At 38.0% G+C, this 18502-nt stretch overlaps 1 protein-coding gene across 1 annotated transcript in view; it reads left to right on the top strand.

Moving 5' to 3' along the window:
* Positions 1–12551, top strand: part of RAD23B (RAD23 homolog B, nucleotide excision repair protein) — a 45023-nt gene extending 32472 nt beyond the window's left edge. The window contains exons 7-10 of the mRNA XM_079706966.1: positions 2847–2979; positions 4349–4476; positions 5831–6001; positions 11646–12551. Of these exons, the coding sequence (XP_079563092.1) occupies positions 2847–2979; positions 4349–4476; positions 5831–6001; positions 11646–11759 (546 nt within the window). The 3' untranslated portion in view covers positions 11760–12551. The remainder of the gene's footprint in view (positions 1–2846; positions 2980–4348; positions 4477–5830; positions 6002–11645) is intronic.
* The last annotated feature ends 5951 nt before the right edge of the window (positions 12552–18502 follow it).

Genomic DNA, 18502 nt, shown 5'->3' on the forward strand with positions numbered 1-18502 from the left:
TTTGTACTATGTGTAAATTTCCTAATTAGTTGCCAGCTTTTAAAAACTGGGAGATTTCACTTAAAAGTTCAGATAATCTGGTTTATCTGGACAACTCGGATCCCAGATTTTCACAAGCGCTTAGGAAAAGTTTTAGGTTGTAGACTCTAATTCACTGTCTTCCTGTCCGTTCCCTATTACCTGACAGCATCATGCATTTAATTTAATGTATGATATTATGACTGGTTCTATTGGCATTTGAATTGTTAGCTTATTTATAGTCAGCAGTCGAGGGAATTTTGAATAAATTATTGGGTTTTGTTTTCTACTAATGAAGATTTTTGAGAAATAGATTGTTGTGGGCATGGACTGAAACCCGTGATATTTTATGACAATGAATGTCTGTTTTACAAATGTGACGTGGGTCAAAAGCAAAGTGTAGAAGTTTGCAATAACATTGGATTAATGTTTTAGTCTTAACGTTTTATTCTATAATTCTTTGGTGTGTTGGAATATTATCAAAAGTCTTAATTGCCTTAAATATCTCAGATCCTAACTCTTTGGGGAATACCATCCACAAGTTTAATCCATTCCTTTGTTTCCAGTTGTACGTCTGTTAGAAACTCCTTTTGAGAGCGTAGTTTCAGGCGAGTCCCTGTCATGAGCAGATAACTGTGCTTCACCACCACCAGTCATTTGCCTACTTATTTGCATGAGCTTCACAAAACCTTTTCTTAGCATATCTTTTTATCATTTGAATTCTTTTTCCCATTGTCCTCTTGAGAGTCTTTAAAATGCTGGCAGTTCATTTAATTATCATTTTGTTTGAAATTGAGGAATCAATCATACTGGATTGATAGTTACTGTGGATCTGTTTGTGGTTGCCGCTCATTCCTCCCCTCCCCCCCAAAACACATATTACATTAAAATATTGCCTTTCCTTTCATAGAATGGCTTTAATTTATACCTGATTTGGAATTCTGCATAAATTTAATGATATCAAATATTTTGATCTAATAGATTTGAAATTTTGAGCTATAAAGAAATGAATCACTCTTTTCACAGTTGCTGCTATTTAGCATCAAATACAAGTGAATAGATGAGAGATAAGTTCATGAAACAGTTTAAAGTTTTATCTATTTACTGTTTGTTTCATAGACTGGAAAAAAGGGGCTACCTTTAACTGTTACTAGTTTTTGACACTTCTGTATAAGTGAGGGTGAGTGTATGGGAAAGGAGAAATAATGATCTAATAAAGGGCTAAATACTATGTGTGAGAATTTGAGGTAGATCTGTAGCAATGGTGATTAACTTTTTAGTTTAACAAACTTGTTTGAGAATTTGGTGGAGGCTTTTGGATCCTCAATCTCTATATAGTTTGTTAGCACTTGATAACTCCTCATTTAAGGGTTTGAATTGGTGGATTGTGAAAAACATTTGTTTGCAATGCCTACAATAAACTTCTAATATAGGCAGCCATTATCCTGCTGTTTATTACCGTTCATTCTTCATATGTTTACGATTTTGGATTCTGATTTACTGGGAAATGGAAGCAATTACTATTACCATCTCATATTCAAATGCAATATTTTCTCCTTTATTCTCCTTCCAAAATCTATGAAGATTTCATAAAGACTTATAAATCATTTATCAAAATAGGGGTGTTCCAAAAATCTTAGTGCAGTTTTAAGTTATAATAACTTGAGAAGATAAATGCCACAAACTTAGAAAAAGCATTACCTAAATACTTAATTATTTAAGATTCTTTTATACCTATTTACTTTTTTTATTTTTATTTTTTGGCTGCACCATGCAGCTTGTGGGATCTTAGTTCCCTGACCAGGGATTGAACCAGTGCCTTTGGCAGTGAAAGTGTGGAGTCCTAACCACTGAACCGCTAGGGAATTCCCTTTACTTTTTGTACTTTTTGAATAATCAGTTTTAAGTTTTTGTACATGATACATTTCTGGATGACACTCTCTCAGAACCATGGAGCAGTAGAGGACATCCTCCTCGCTTGGCCGCTGTCATCACCTGCTCTGTCTCCATTAGACTCTTTTTCCAGCGATCACTTCACAACTGCCATTTGTGCATCAAAATCTCTTTGGATGATCTTAAGGCTAGGGTTAAAAATACAATCCTTTCTGTCACTGAGCTGGTGAAAGTTTCTGTGAGGTTCAAAAATCAATTAGAGCGATATATAACATAAAAGCCAGATATGTCTAATTTTAATAAGATTTGTGTTGATATTTTGAAAATTTAAGTAATTAGCCTTATAATGTTAGACACCATTACTTCTGTGCAAGTTTAGGGTCTTGCCTGATACTTTGGTGTTAGACGTTAACATGTGTTGCTGGATAAACATTTCATGATTTATTTTTTTAATTGCAAAATTATTTACTTTATATCCTAGATCTACACTGTCTAATAGGGTAGCTGTTGAGTACTATTAAGTACAAGTAGCTATTTAAATTAAAGAAAATTAAAAGTAAGTTAAAATTGTAAGTGTCCTAGTACCATTAGCCACATTTCAAGTTCTCAGTAGCTACTTGGGGCTAATGGGTATTTTATTGGACAGCATAGATATAGAGCTGTTCCATCATGGAAAGTTCTGTTGGACAATGCTACTGTATATTATAGTAGTATGGGTTTATCTATACCACATTGAGCCCATTTCTAATCTAATTTGAATATGTGAAGATTTCAGATATGTCTTGATCCTTTACATTTAATTGAAGCAGACATCTGTTTGATGCTTTTAGAAATTAGACAAGGATATTAAATAGATTCATAAGTCTCTTACTCTGTGTAATATTTAACTAACTTTGAATGCTGAGCTATTTTAAAGCTTGGAAATTGTGTTATAGGGAATTCCCGGAGATAGAGAAAGTCAAGCTGTGGTTGACCCCCCTCCAGCAGCAAGTACTGGGGCTCCTCAGTCTTCAGTGGCTGCAGCTGCAGCAACTACGACAGCAACAACTACGACAACAAGTTCTGGAGGTAAAGTGGAATCTTTCAATGGGGAGGAAATGGTCCTGAATCTTTAGTATAAAATAATTTAATCTGAAATACTTTTGAGATGAGGTTCATTCCCAGAGCACCTCAGTAACTCTTAAAACAAATTCTCTATTCAGTGTTAGAGAAGGGCCCAAAAGAAATTATACTAAGTGGATTTAAAAGATATTCTCACTTATATTAAACATCATTACTGCAGTTTTGGTAAAGGGCATATTCTGTTTAGCTTATTCTAAGGAAGAGATGCTTCCCAGTTTGCATTTAGTGTTATATTCTGAAGCCATTTGGAACGGTTTGCTCACCTTGTCTCTTTCTCTCCCAGTAAATGTCTTCAAAGGCAGTAGGATCATAATGGTTATTATAGAACCAAGGAAATAAAACCTGGGAGGTTTAATATCTTGAATCTAGAGGTGAAAGCAGAGCTTGAATTCAGGTGTCTTTACAGCACCCACTCTTCCATTGGCAAAAGTTTGACTAGAAAGCAAAGCCTGGAGCCCGTGGTAGTCCCAGGAATTATTTAATGTCCTCTTTCATTATTTCTTCTGTAAAATTGATAAAGTAATTCGAACTGTTACTTTTGAAGAGACCATTCTTTTATGTATTTTCTAGCTCTAATTATGGCAGTCATCTCTGGTTGACAGAAATCCCTAAGCACTTCGTGTGCGGTCTCCCGGAGGATAGGCTCTCATTTCCTGAGATTCAGCATGGAAATAGAAGAAGAGGCCACAGCTTTGGTTCAGATTTGGGGTGCTGTCCCATTCAGTGGCAGTTACTGGGTAACTTAGTTTCTGAGTCTCGTTTTCTTCTGTAAAACTGGTGTTACACAAAGAAGAATAAATAACCATATGCTGTGGCCATTTTTAATTTGAACGATTGTCTTGAATAATTTAGATGACAGTGTACATCTAAAAAATTCTCATTACTCTTAGTAGCCTCAAAAGCATAATTCTTTTGTATGCAATTAAAGTAGGTAAGTTTTTTGCGTTTCTTAATCCTGGTGTATGTTTTTCTTAGGAACTTTTGAGCATCAGGAACAACTTTTAATACTTTTTATTTTGATAGAGTGCACGAAGGGCACGAGTTCTTAGTGTTACTTGATAATATTGAGCGCCCAGGGCAGTTGTAGGAACACTTCGTTCTTTTAGTGTTCTGTACTCTCTACCTTAGCTAATAGGAATAATTTCTGCAGTATGAGACTTGCGAGCTGGTGCAGTTTGAGGATGTTTTCATTATTTACTTCATTTTATATACATCTGAGAATTCAAATCATATTTTTTCTTGACAGTTTGCTGTCTAGATTATGTTTGTATATGTAATTGCTATTTTTGTTCAAAAATGTTCATGTGTATTCTAGGACACCCTCTTGAATTTTTACGGAATCAGCCTCAGTTTCAACAGATGAGACAAATTATTCAACAGAATCCTTCCCTGCTTCCAGCATTGCTACAACAGATAGGTCGAGAAAATCCTCAGTTACTGCAGGTGACTGTTTAATCAGTTAATTTCCAAACATGGGTTTAGAGTGTGTCACATTTTGTAGAAGTCCATGAGCACCCCTTCTCCTTCACCAGGTCTATAAACTGTTCTTCTAAGCTGCACTCAGTAGAATATGCTATAGATAGATGTAGTGATAAAACGAGAATTGGGGGGTGGGGATTGGGTTAGATATTTGTTTGGGAAACACTTTATTAAAGAATCTGAGAAACTCTAGCAAAAAGAAATGTTTAACTCTCTAGGACCCTCTTTCCCAAGCTTATTACTAGTGGCGCACTACCTCATAGAAAACATACCCGTGGGCTTATTTTAATGCTCAGGTCATGAAATATTTGAGTTTTGTATAGCAGCGGTCCCCAACCTTTTTGACACCAGGGACCGGTTTCGTGGAAGACAATTTTTCCATGGACCAGGGTGGGGGGATGATGGTTTCGGGATGATTCAAGCACATTACATTTATTGTGCACTTTATTTCTCTTATTATTACATTGTAATATATAATGAAAGAATTATACAACTTATCATAGTGCAGAATCAGTGGGAGCCCTGAGCTTGTTTTCACTTGCCACTCACTGATAGGGTTTTGATACGAGTCTACAAGCAATGGACTTATTATGGGCTGTGTGCATTCAAACCTCTCTGCTAATGATAATCTGTATTTGCAGCTGCTCCCCAGCACTAGCATCACCACCTCAGCTCCACCTCAGGTTATCAGGCATTAGATGCTCATAAGGAGCACACAGCCTGGATCCCTCGCATGAGCAGTTCACAGTAGGGTTTGCGCTCTTATGAGAATCTAATGCCTCTGCTGATCTGACAGGCGGAGCTCAGGCTTACCGTAATGGGGGCAATGGGGAGCGACTGTAAATACAGTTAAAGCTTGGCTCTCTTGCCCGCCCGCCCGCCCGCTCACCTCCTGCTGTGCAGCCCAGTTCCCAACAGGCCACAGACCAGAACCGGTCCATGGCCCGGGGATCACGGACCCCTGTTATAGCATTCTACTGCCTACTAGTGTGGAGGATAAAATATATATATATACATACATATAACTTCTATTTTTTCTTATACATCAAGTAGTTTTTTAACAATGACGGGGGGAGTGGGAGTGTTTATGAAAGAGAATTTGGATTCTTTTAATTCTTCACTGTTTACCTCAGAAATACGAAGTTTCTTTAATGTACAAGAAATCCTATCCTTCCAAAGACTGGATAATCCAGAATCATTCTAAAATAATGCAGTTGCAAAGTTATAGCTTTCTCTCTTATTTGTATTAGAATTCTTATTTTCCTGAAGATACTTTATATCAATGTCTTGTTTTTCTCTGTCCTTCAAATCACTGCAGCAAATTAGCCAACATCAGGAGCATTTTATTCAGATGTTAAATGAACCAGTTCAAGAAACTGGTGGTCAAGGAGGAGGCAGTGGAGGTGGCAGTGGAGGAATTGCAGAAGCTGGAAGTGGTCATATGAACTACATTCAAGTAACGCCTCAGGAAAAAGAAGCTATAGAAAGGGTGAGTTTCAGTAAACCTTAGAAATTCAGTTCCTAGTCACACTAGCCACATTGCAGATGCTCAGTAGTCACATGGGGTTAGTGGCTTCTGCACTGGATAGCCCAAATATAGAGTATTTCCATCACGGTAGATGGCTCTTACTGGACAGAGCCAAATAGAGCATTATTAACCTAGGGACTGCAGTGGAGACAGTCTCTTCTCAGCCCTGCTCTCCATTGTGTTCTTTGTGAAGCCAAGGGAGTAGCACTGAATACCAGTCTAGCATGAAATAGTTATCAATATATCAAGAAACTAAAATTTTCATTGATCTTTTAGAATTCAGTAAGAAAAAATGATCTTAAAGTATATGCCCAATTCAAGATTATCCATTTTTAATTTATATTTCAAATTTTATTTCACTGTTGCCTCTAAAATGTAAATAGATTTGTATATGAATATTTTCATAAAATACATGTATAGTAAACATCAGAACCTGGTATCCTGATTCTCTTTTCATCCTTGTCATGTCTGCCCATACAGGTTGTGGCACTGCAGTAACCTAGTTTTTATGATAGTGTGACTAGTCATTCATTTTTCTCTGGGCCCCATTGTTAACATATGTAAATAGGAAATCATAGTACTTGCCCTGTCTTATCTTACAAAGTGTTTTGAGATGGAAATCAGAGGAAATGCATTTTAACTTAATACTTAGAAAATCATTGGAACTAATAATTAGTCTTTGTTTATGACAAACATATCAAGTGTTCAGGTTTGTAACTACTGTTTCTTAAAAGATACTTTATATATTGCAGTGTTATTTTTCCCCCTCAAATAAATAGTAGTGACAAGAGACAGTTGCCTCACTTGTTCTAGAGCAACTTTTTTTTGAGGTTACAGTTATCAAATCTTGATTTCTGTGTTGGAGAAATTTTTGTTGTTGTTGTTTGTGCTTTTGGTGTCATAGAAGAGAACATTGCCTAACCCAAGGTCAGAAGATTTAAGCCTGTATTTTCTCCAAAGAGTTTTATAGCTCTTATTACATTTATGTAATGTAAAATGTCTATAATCCATTTCGAGTTAACTTTTTGTTTATGGTGTGAGGTGTAGGAGCCTAGCTTCATTTCTTTTGCCTGTGTATATCCAGTTGCCCCAGCACCATTTACTGAAAATACTGTTCTTTCCTCATTAAATTGTCTTGGCATCCTTGTTGAAAATATGTTGACCATAAATGTGAGGGTTTATTTCTGGGCTTTCAGTTCTGTTCCGATCTATATGTTTATCCTTATGCCAATCCTTCATTGTCTTGATTACTCTGGCTTTGTAAGTTTTGAAATTTGGAAGTGTGAGAGCTCCATATTTGTTCTTCTTTCCCAAGATTGTTTCGGCTCTGTGGTTCCCTTGCAATTTCATATCAATTTTAGGATTAGCTTGTCCAATTTCTGCAAAAAGAAAACTGGCTAGAATTTTGATAGATACTGTTTTTTTTCTGTAGATCAATTTGGGGAGTATTGCCATGTTGGCAATATTAAGTCTTTACCAAGCCATGAACACAGAATGGGATGTCTTTCCATATTGAATTTCCATAATTTCTTTCAGAAATTTCTTTAGTCTTCAGTTTGTACTTCTTTTGCTAAATTTATTTCTAAGTATTTTTATTCTTTATGACACTGTTATAAAGAGAATTGTTTTTCTTAATTTCATTTTTGGATAGTTCATTGCTAGTTATATAGAAATACAATTTAATTTTGTGTATCTTGCAACCTTTCTGAACTCATTTATTCTGATAATTTGTGTGTGTGTTCCTAAGGATTTCTATATGTAAGATATCATTTGCAGGTAGACATAGTTTTACTTCTTTTTCAATCTGGATGTCCTTTATTTATTATTTATATTTACATATTATTTATATGTGTGTGTGTGTGTGTGTGTGTGTGTATGTGTGTGTGTATATATATATATTTGCTTAATTGTCCTATCTAGAGCCGCCTCTGTATAGTTGAATAGCAGTGGCGAGAGCCAACATCTTTATCTTGTTCCAGATCTTAGAGGAAAACAAAACATTTAGTCTTTCACCATTAAGTTTGATGTTAGCTGTGCGTTTCATTAGATTCCTTTTATCAGGTTGAAGAAGTTCTATTCCTAGTGTGTTGGATGTTTTTATCACAAAGGGTGTGGGATTTTGTCAAATTGTGTGTTGATTGAGATGGTCGTGTGGTTGTGTCCCTTTTTCTGTTAATATGCCTTATTACACTGATTGATTTTTTGTATGTTGACCTAACCTTGCATTCCTAGGGTATTGCTGGAATTGACCCGCTAGTATTTTGTTGAGGATTTCTGCATCTATATTCATAAGGAATATTGGTCTGTAGTTTTCTTGTGATGTCTTCATCTGGTTTTGGTATCAGAGTAATATTGGCCTTACAGAATGAGTTCCCTCCTCTTCTGTTGTCTGGAAGAGTTTATGAAGAATTGGTGTTAATTTTTCTTTAAACGGCTGGTAGAATTCACCAGTAAAGTTATCTGGGCCTGGCTTCTGGGGAAGTTTTGTGACTACTAATTCAACCTCTTTGCGTGTCATAGGACTATTCAGATTTTTCCTTTTTTTCTTGAGTCAATTGGGGTGGTTTTTATCTTTCTAGGAATTTGTCTATTTCATATGTGTTATCTAGTTTGTTGGCATACAACAACTTAGTTGTTCGCAGTATTCCCTGTTAGTAGTTTTTATTTCTATAAAAAGTGGTAATGTTACAACATTTATTTTTGATTTTAGTCATTTGAATCCTCAGATTTCTTTTTTTTTCCCTGTCATATAGGTAAAGGTTTGTCAATGTTGTTGATTTAAAGAAAAAAAGTGAGAATTTTTGGTTTTGTTGATTCTCTGTTTTTTCTAGTCTCTATTTTATCTCCTTCTGCTTGCCTCGGATTTAGTTTCCTCTTTTTTTTTTTCCTAGTTTCTTAAGGTTGAAGCTTAGATTGATTTTCTATCTGTCTTAATACATAGGCATACCTCTTTTTATTGTACTTTACTTTGTTGCATTTTGCAGTTAATTGCATTTTTTATAAATTGAAGGTTTGTGGCAACCCTGTGCTGTCAGATGATGGTTAGCATCTTTCGGCAGTGAAGCATTTTTTAATTAAAGTATGTACATTGTTTTTTTTAGACATGATGCTGCTGCACACTTAATAGACTACAGTATAGTGTAAACGTAACTTTCATATGCATTGGGAAACCAAAAATTCGTGTGACCCGCTTCATTGCGATATTCGCTTTATAGCAGTGGTCTGTAACCGAACCTGCAGTATCTCTGAGGTATGCCTGTAGATATTTACAGCTAGAAGATTTCCTCCAAGCACTGCTACAGCAGCATCCCATAAGTTTTAGTGTGTTGTGGTTTTATTTTCATTCATCTCAAACTATTTTCTGTTTTCTTCTGTCATTTTTTTCTTTCATCTGTAGGTTATTTAGGATTGTATCAGTTTCCACATTTATGAATTTTCCAAATTTCCTTCTGTTATTGATTTCTTTTTTTTTTTTTTTTTTTTTTTTGCGGTATGTGGGCCTCTCACTGTCGTGGCCTCTCCCGTTGCGGAGCACAGGCTCCGGACGCACAGGCCCAGCGGCCATGGCTCACGGGCCCAGCCGCTCTGCAGCATGTGGGATCCTCCCAGACCGGGGCACGAACCCGTTTCCCCTGCATCGGCAGGCGGACTCTCAACCACTGCGCCACCAGGGAAGCCCTGTTATTGATTTCTAAGTTCATTCCATTGTGGCCAGATAACATAATTTGTATAATTTTAATCCTTTTATATTTATTGGGACTTGTTTTATGGTTTAACATGGTCTTTATGGAGAATGTTCTGTGTATACTTGAGAAGGATGTATAATTTGCTGTTGTTAAGTGTTCTCTAAATGTCTGTTAGGTCTGGTTGGTTTATAGTATTTTTCAAGTCTTCTATATCCTTGTCAGTCTTCTGCCTTCTCGTATGCATCATAGAACATGGGGATGTTAAAGTCTCCAACTATTGTTGAATTGGTTATTTCTCCCTTCAAGATCTGTCAGTTTTTTTTGTTTTTTTTTTGTGGTACGCGGGCCTCTCACTGTTGTGGCCTCTCCCGTTGCGGAGCACAGGCTCCGGACGCGCAGGCTCAGCGGCCATGGCTCACGGGCCCAGCCGCTCCGCGGCATGTGGGATCTTCCCGGACCGGGGCACGAACCCGTGTCCCCTGCATCGGCAGGCAGACTCTCAACCGCTGCGCCACCAGGGAAGCCCGGTCTGTCAGTTTTTGTTTCATGTATTTGGGGGCTCTGTTCTCTTTGTTTATAATGAAGTCTTTCTGATTGTTTTATCATCATAAAATGTCCTTTGTTTTAGTAACAATTTTAATCTTAAAGTCTGTTTTGTCTGATATTAATATAGCCACTTCAGCTCTCTTTTTGTAACTATTTGCATGGTATATATCTTTTTCCATCCTTTTACTTTCAGCATATTTGTGTCTTTGAATCTAAAGTGTGTCTTGTAGAAGCAATATAGTTGGATCGTGCCCTATCTACCTTTTACTTCAGCTAGCCCAGCTTTAATCTGGAAAAGACCTAGGTAACAAAATCATTTTTGAGTTTCTTCTTTCATGGATGAATATAATCATGCTGAATCGGGACTTTTGCCCAGTTTTTAAAAGTCATTTCTTGATATAGCCTAATGCAAGACGATTGAGACAGTTGAGGAAGGGGGTTCATAAATAACATTTGGCTGACAAATGTGTGGTACCTAGGGAATTAGACAGTTGACCTGAGTGTTTAAAGGCTTTTAAAAGCAGCAGTTACTGAGTTACAAGTGATTTTTAATAGACTAGGAAGACAAAAATTAAATGGGTCGTATCACCATTTAAAATGCTATAAAAATTAAGCAAACGGGGCTTCCCTGGTGGCGCAGTGGTTGAGAGTCCGCCTGCCGATGCAGGGGACACGGGTTCGTGCCCCGGTCCAGGAAGATCCCACGTGCCGCGGAGCAGCTGGGCCCGTGAGCCATGGCCGCTGAGCCTGCGCGTCCGGAGCCTGTACTCCGCAACGAGAGAGGCCACAGCAGTGAGAGGCCCGCGTACCGCAAAAAAAAAAAAAAAAATTAAGCAAATAAAAATCGAACACCATATGTCTTGATTTCAAAAATATATCATGTAATATTACTAATAATTGACCACCCATTTTTGTAGTATGAAGTGTTTCATAAGGCAAGGAGGTTGAGAGTAATATATGACCCTAATGAAAGATGTGGCTCTCTTTACAAATAATTAGCAACCTCTGGTTGCTCTCATCCATAGCTTCACCACTTATGTACTGAAAGCCATTTGATTTACATATTTCTGTAAAGTCATTTATTTTTAAACCACCACAGAAACTAATTTCTAGTGTTAATGCCAACGAGTGTTATCAAAGTATCTGTTAGCCTAATAGCTTTAACTAGGAAGAAAGAATTTGTGGGTGGTTACAGGAAAGGGCCTGGGTTCTATCTAGCCCCTTGAATTGGACAATGACTCCATATTCAGATAGGGGTGAATTCATGTAAAACTCTCAAGCTTTTTTGTGTCCTTTATAGTATGTTTTCAAGCGATGATCTGTCAGTAGTGCTATGCTAGACTCCATAATATGTTTTCTTTCTTTTCTTCCAGTTAAAGGCATTAGGATTTCCTGAAGGACTTGTGATACAAGCATATTTTGCTTGTGAGAAGAATGAGAACTTGGCTGCCAATTTTCTTCTACAGCAAAACTTTGATGAAGATTGAAAGGGACTTTTTTTTATCTCACACTTCACACCAGTGCATTACACTAACTTTGTTCACTGGATTGTCTGGGATGACTTGGGCTCATATCCACAATACTTGGTATAAGGTAGTAGATTCTTGGGGGTGGGGAGGGGGGTCTAGGATACAGGGCAGGGATAAATACCGTGCATGTCTGCTTCAACTAGCAGATGCCGCAGATCCACACAGCGTGTAAAATATTATACAACCAAAAGTCAGCTTTTGCAGGTCTTTATTTCCTCTATAAAACAGTAGGTAACTTTTCCTAGGTTTCACTCTTTTTAGTGTACTAGATCCAGAAATTTAGTGTAATGCCCTGCTTTATATTTCTTTGACTTAACAGTGGTTTCAGAAAGAATCTTTGCTACCTAGAATCTACAGTCCCTATTTTATGGCAACACTGGATAATGGCTTTGTGAAATTAAAAAAAAAAAAATTTGGAACAACTGTAAACAGAAATGCCAAATTATTGATGGTTATTGTTGCTGCTTCAAATAAGTATAAAATTAATGTGTAAGAAATCCCATTCTTTCATGATAAATACTTGGGGTTGAGGGGGGAATCTTTTCTTAAAATGAAAATAATTACTACTATTTTAAATTTCTTGATCATTGAATGTGAGGCCCTTCTAACATGATTTGAGAAGCTGTACAAGTATAGGCAGAGTTATTTTCCTGTTTACATTTTTTTGGTTTGTTTTGGGGGGAAAATTGGTCGGTGTCTAATTACTGTTTACTTCATTGTTATATTGCAGTAAAAAGTTTTAAAACCACAGTTGCATGTTTGCTTTTGATGTATCCCGTTGTGGAATTAGCACTTTGGGGCCAATGGAGAAATGCAGCATTCACTATCCCCGTCTTCCCCTTCCCTCAGCAGAAATGTGTTTGTCAGCAAGTCGTGAATTCCAACTGCTGCCTTTTTTAAAACCCACAAAATGCTGATTCAGTTCAAAATTAATGCAAATGTCTCAAAACTGGGTTTCTGATCTTTGTAAATGTTTTTCCTTATTAGATACGAATGTATGACCATAAAGTCATTTAGGATTATTTGCTTTCGAAAAGAGAAGGTGGACAGAACTATAATCTAGCCTCCTTTATTGCATTGGACAGACTGGAGAAATCTTTTGGAAGGGTTGGGAGATGCGGCTGGAAAAGTACTTTGGAAAATATACAATCAAGATATCTCATGGCGTATTAAAAGAAAAATCTTAATAGCAGTGTTGGCTTTTATCTGGATTTTTTTCATCTCAGCTCTTTTCTTTGGAATCTCCTTCATTGTCATTGTTATTTGATCATAAAGAGGGAGCAGGTGTCTACTTATTCAGTTTTTCAAATCTGTTTTCCTGAATATAAAAAAAAGCTAGAGAAATGTTTTTTTTCCTACTATCTGATACTGAGTGAAGAAGATGAATTTGCACAGATTTCTTCCTGCATAATCTCTTAATAATACTTAGCACAGTTTGGTGACGACTTTTAAGCTTTTACATCATGCACTCATGAACTATCTCATGAAAATAAATGAAACCATGATTTCTCCCCATGGTGTTATCATGTAGTTTAATCTTCACGTGTTTATTCCATAAACACAACAGGACCTTTGGACTTTGTATTACCTGTATGTTTTATAATGGATTATGCAGAAACGTCTCAGAATAAAATGAGGATTTCTAAATATGTTCATCTTTCAAGGCAGAACAATGAGTTGGAAGAGGGGTGGCAGTTCTGGTGAGAAAATGGGATACTTTATTTTAACGATATTTTATCTGCCACTAATTGCCTAGAGCATAGTGAAAGCTGGAAAAGGGAAAAAACAACCAGCAGCAGCCTCTCTTTTCTCTGGAAAGTGACAGCAGAAGGTGATCGATCACATGGAGCTTTTGTCCTTGGACAACAAAACTACAAATAGTGGGATTAATAATTACCAGAAGACAGTTCAAGCCAAGTTTTGACCATTCTTTACAGTACTTTGTTTATCTGCTTAAAGAATCACCCATGATGCTATGAAAGAAATAGGCTTTTTGTGACCTTTTGCTGTTATCTTTTAATTTACAAACAGTTTTGGTTAATCTAAGTGACTACATGACTTTGGAATTTTGCATTTGAGGTATTCTGTCATCTGTTTCCTGAAATATATTTATTGTTGTGTTGCTCTGTGGAAAATGAGGAAGCTTAGGTTTATATTTGTTCAATTCTTATTGCCATCCCCTAGTCAAATGTCTTTACATTGTTTAAAAATACTGAAGTGGGGCTTCCCTGGTGGCGCAGTGGTTGAGAATCTGCCTGCTAATGCAGGGGACACGGGTTCGAGCCCTGGTCTGGGAAGATCCCACATGCCGCGGAGCAACTAGGCCCGTGAGCCACAACTACTGAGCCTGCGCGTCTGGAGCCTGTGCTCCTCAACAAGAGAGGCCGCAACAGTGAGAGGCCCGCGCACCACGATGAAGAATGGCCCCTGCTTGCCACAACTAGAGAAAGCCCTCGCACAGAAACGAAGACCCAACACAGCCAAAAATAAATAAATAAATAAATTTATATTAAAAAAAAAAATACTGAAGTGTTCCACCATACAATTTTTTCCTGTACTAGATGGCTAGGATTCTAGAGAATTAATTATAAAATATTTTCAATATATCCAACATGGCATTTCTCATTTTTTAAATGATTTTACCATATGGAATCTTAGATTGGAAGTTGACGGTGCCTCTATCACTGATCCTTCTGTTTTCTTCAGTAATTGGTGAACATAGTGTGTAGGAGGCCAGGCACTAGGTCGATTTTATTGGGTCTCCTGTTTGTGTTCTCAGCTGAAATATCAACACAGAGATGGGATACTTGATAGAATGTAATCAAAGTTCATGAGAGCTTTTAGAGATTTCAGTGAGTTCCCCCTTTTCCATCCTTCTTTTCTTCTATCAGCCAGCCTAAGATAGCTACAAAATACTCAACCAGAAGTAAGCAGTTTCGGGGAGTCTTTCCTGACCACGTCTGTGTTCTGGTGAGTTCCCTAGGTGTGCATCTCAGGTACAATGTGTCCTTCCAATTGACGTCCCAGTGTCCATTTTGTTCCACTTTGTTCTAAGCCAGGGGCTGGCAAACTGCAGCCCCATGAGCCAAATCTGGCTCACTGTCTGTTGTATGAGCCACGAGCTAAGAATGGCCTTTACATTTTTAAATGTTTTTTGTTTTTGTTGTTTTTACAAAAAGGATTTTATGACATGTGAAAATTAATTCAAATTCCAGTGTCCATAAATAGTTTTATTGAAACGCAGGCATGCTCATTTATTTACATATGGTCTATAAGCAGCTACCTTTGTGCCAAAGAGGTTTGCTGTTGAATAGTTGCAACAAAGACTATGACCAGCAAAACCTAAATAATTATTATCTGGCCCTTTACAGAAAAAGTTTGCCACCCCTGTTTTAAATTGCAACCAAGGGGCTTCCCTGGTGGCGCAGTGGTTGAGAGTCCGCCTGCCGATGCGGGGGACACGGGTTCGTGCCCCGGTCTGGGAGGATCCCACATGCCATGGAGCGGCTGGGCCCGTGAGCCATGGCCGCTGAGGATGTGCATCCAGAGCCTGTGTTCCACAACAGGAGAGGCCACAGCAGTGAGAGGCCCGCGTACCGCAAAAAAAAAAATTGCAACCAGGTCCATCATGTGTTAAATTATGATGCTTTCCCCCCCTCTATTTGGCATTCTTGGCCTCTTGAGGTCTTAGCTTCTGTTTGCTTTGCTTGTGACCTTCGTGGGTTCTTTCCAGAGGGGTGGTATCACCCCCATATATTCATTATCAAAGGGAGGAGCGCATCGTGTGCCTGGTATGCTCGTTTGGCATGTATGCGGTGTCTAAAATTATTCTTTGCTGTTCCTATGCTATGTCTTTCTCTTTAGTAAGATAACTAAATTCAGCACTAAGCGCTGTCAGAAGCACCTGGCATAGTGATGAATCAGCCAGAACAGAAAAGTCAAATGAATGCATCTGGGAATCCCTGCGCTCTGGGATCAGAGTTGTGGCAATTCGAACAAGGATCTTAACCACAGCTGGAAGAGAGTAGATGGAACCTTGGAGGGAGGGATATAGCAGTTGGAACTGTTGGGTGACAAGACTAGTTTCCAGAACTGTGTGTGGATAGTTTGGGGATGGGAGGAGCAGTGACAAGGAGGCAGGAGAAGACTTGGACTTGGTAGGCAAGAGATACAGTGCTGTGCACTAAAGGTTGGGGAACCACAGGGACACTGCTAGTGACAAATCGGTTATAAAAGGCCTTCCCTATCATGATATAGTTGACATGGAAAGTGGCCCCACAAGCAGGGTTTGCACTGTGGAGAGGAGGCGAGGAGGACCAAAGAAACGTCAGCGATGACAGATTTGCGTCACGTGTGGTGCTGTGGATTCCAAAGTGAATGGAAACACAGTCTGCCATTGAGCTTGATACACTATCTCAGAGACCGTTTGAATAGTAATGGATCCTTCAACAGGTGCAGCAGCATAACTTGTCTTCTAGGAGCACAGATTCGAAAATCTTCATCCCAGACTTCTGCCTCATGTCTCACTCAAAACGTTATTTTCCATTCTTACTGATCCTCCCTTCTCACCTGGCTCAGAATGAGTTATAGTTGTTTGTAGATAGTATTCCTCTCCAGACCGTGAGGTGGTCTTCAGGGTGCCTGGGGAAGCTGGCCTCCAACCCTCGCCCCGAGCAGCCTCACCCTTTTTCTCCAATGTTTTAACTATTAGGTTTTCTGTGATGAAAATGTTGGGCACCTCTATCCTACACTTGTACTAGCTGTAGATGGGCTTCCTGTCCATGGCCTTCCACACTTCAAGCATATGTGTCTGCCAGGATCGGTTACTGCTTGTTGAATTGCCACCTTAAGGCTCAAAGGATATTTGATATGGATCCTGAGTTTTGTTATTAACAGCTTCCATCTCTATAACAGAGTCCTAAATTGTAAATCATAGAAGCCAGCTGGGTTTTATTTGCCAACAATAGCAGATTAGAAGAACGTGATAAATTATCTCAAAATTGGTTAAAAATTAGATGAGAATGAATGGGACTGGTAGAGCTATGCCTGAGAGCAGCTTGAGGTTAGAATTTTTTATTTTTGATTTTTGGGTGATTTTATGAACCCTGGAGTTGATTTTTTTTTTTTTTTTTGCAACTTTTTAGCATTTTAGTCTATTTTTCGGTGGGGGCATTTTGTGGTGGTTTTTTTGTTTCATTTTCAGATTTCTTTTTTGTCAGTAAGGCCTGCTTCTGCTTGTTTGACATCACTTAAGCTAATTTTTATATTATCTCCACTTCTAAGGAAATTATGAAGGAGAGGGAAATCTTTTCACTAATTGTTACTTTAATTGTAAAATATTTTTGTATCTTAAATTTTGGTGTTATAATTTTTATACCATGTTTGCATTTTGCAAAAAGCCTTAATTTTTTCATCCTTACACAATTTCAGACTTCCAGAAAAGTTGTGGGAACAGCACAGAAAGCTCCCAATTACCCCCACCCCCTACTTCCCCAAACCCATTTAAGTTTTGCAGTTGTCCTAGTAATGTCCTCCATAGCAGAAGACTTCAATCCAGAATAATACACTGCATTAAATGTTGGTCTCTTTCAATCTGTGCTGTTTCTCAGTCCTTCCTTGATCTTTATGAGCTTAACTCTTTTTTTTTTTTAAGATTACAGGGCACTTGTTTTATACCACGTCCCTCAATTTATGTTTGGTGTTTCCTCATGACTAGACTCAAGTCATGCATTTTTATAACTCATTATATTGACACTCAAATTGTCCCATTGTTCTAGTTCTTAAAGCTAACTTATGTGTTTGGCATGTGTTTATCTCTTTTGATTACTTCCTTATTTTCTGGCACAATAATATATTTCAGGCTCTTGTACTTTCTATGCACCAGCCCTGGAATTCACCATTTCTCCAACGAGCTCTGTTCCCCTTCAAGTAGATTGTATTTAGAAACCAAAACTTTGTTCTAGGTGTGCTCATTGCTACTGGAGTCTCACTGCTCCCAAGATTTCAGTAGATGCATAGAAAATAAATACACAAACATTACATCTGTATTCCTGTATCTACATATGGGTATTGAACACCTCAGTTCACACTGGCACCTTTTTTTCCTAACAAGTTGTCATCTCCCTTTATTTATTTTATTGAAGTATAGTTGATTTACAATGTTGTGTTTCTGGTGTACAGCAAAGTGACTCAGTTTTATATATATGTAATATATTTTATATATATATTTTTTTGTATTTTTTCCATTCTATTTCTTTCCAAACTACTGTATATAATAGCATCTCTAAGTCCATCCATGTTGCTGCAAATGGCATTATTTCATTCTTTTTTATGGCTGAGTAATATTCCATTGTATACATGGTACCACATCTTTATTCATTCTTCTGTTGATGGACATTTAGGTTGCTTCCATGTTTTGCTATTGTAGATAGTGCTGCTATGAACATTGGGGTGCATGTATCTTTTTAAAAATTTATTTATTTATTTATTTTTGGCTGTGTTGGGTCTTCGTTTCTGTGCGAGGGCTTTCTCTAGTTGCGGTGAGCGGGGGCCACTCTTCATCGCGGTGTGCGGGCCTCTCACTGTTGCAGCCTCTCTTGTTGAGGAGCACAGGCTCCAGACGCGCAGGCTCAGTAGTTGTGGCTCATGGGCCCAGTTGCTCCGTGGCATGTGGGATCCTCCCAGACCAGGGCTCAAACCCG

The sequence above is a fragment of the Hyperoodon ampullatus genome (assembly GCF_949752795.1).
Source record: "Hyperoodon ampullatus genome assembly, chromosome: 6".
Classification (NCBI taxonomy): domain Eukaryota; kingdom Metazoa; phylum Chordata; class Mammalia; order Artiodactyla; family Ziphiidae; genus Hyperoodon; species Hyperoodon ampullatus.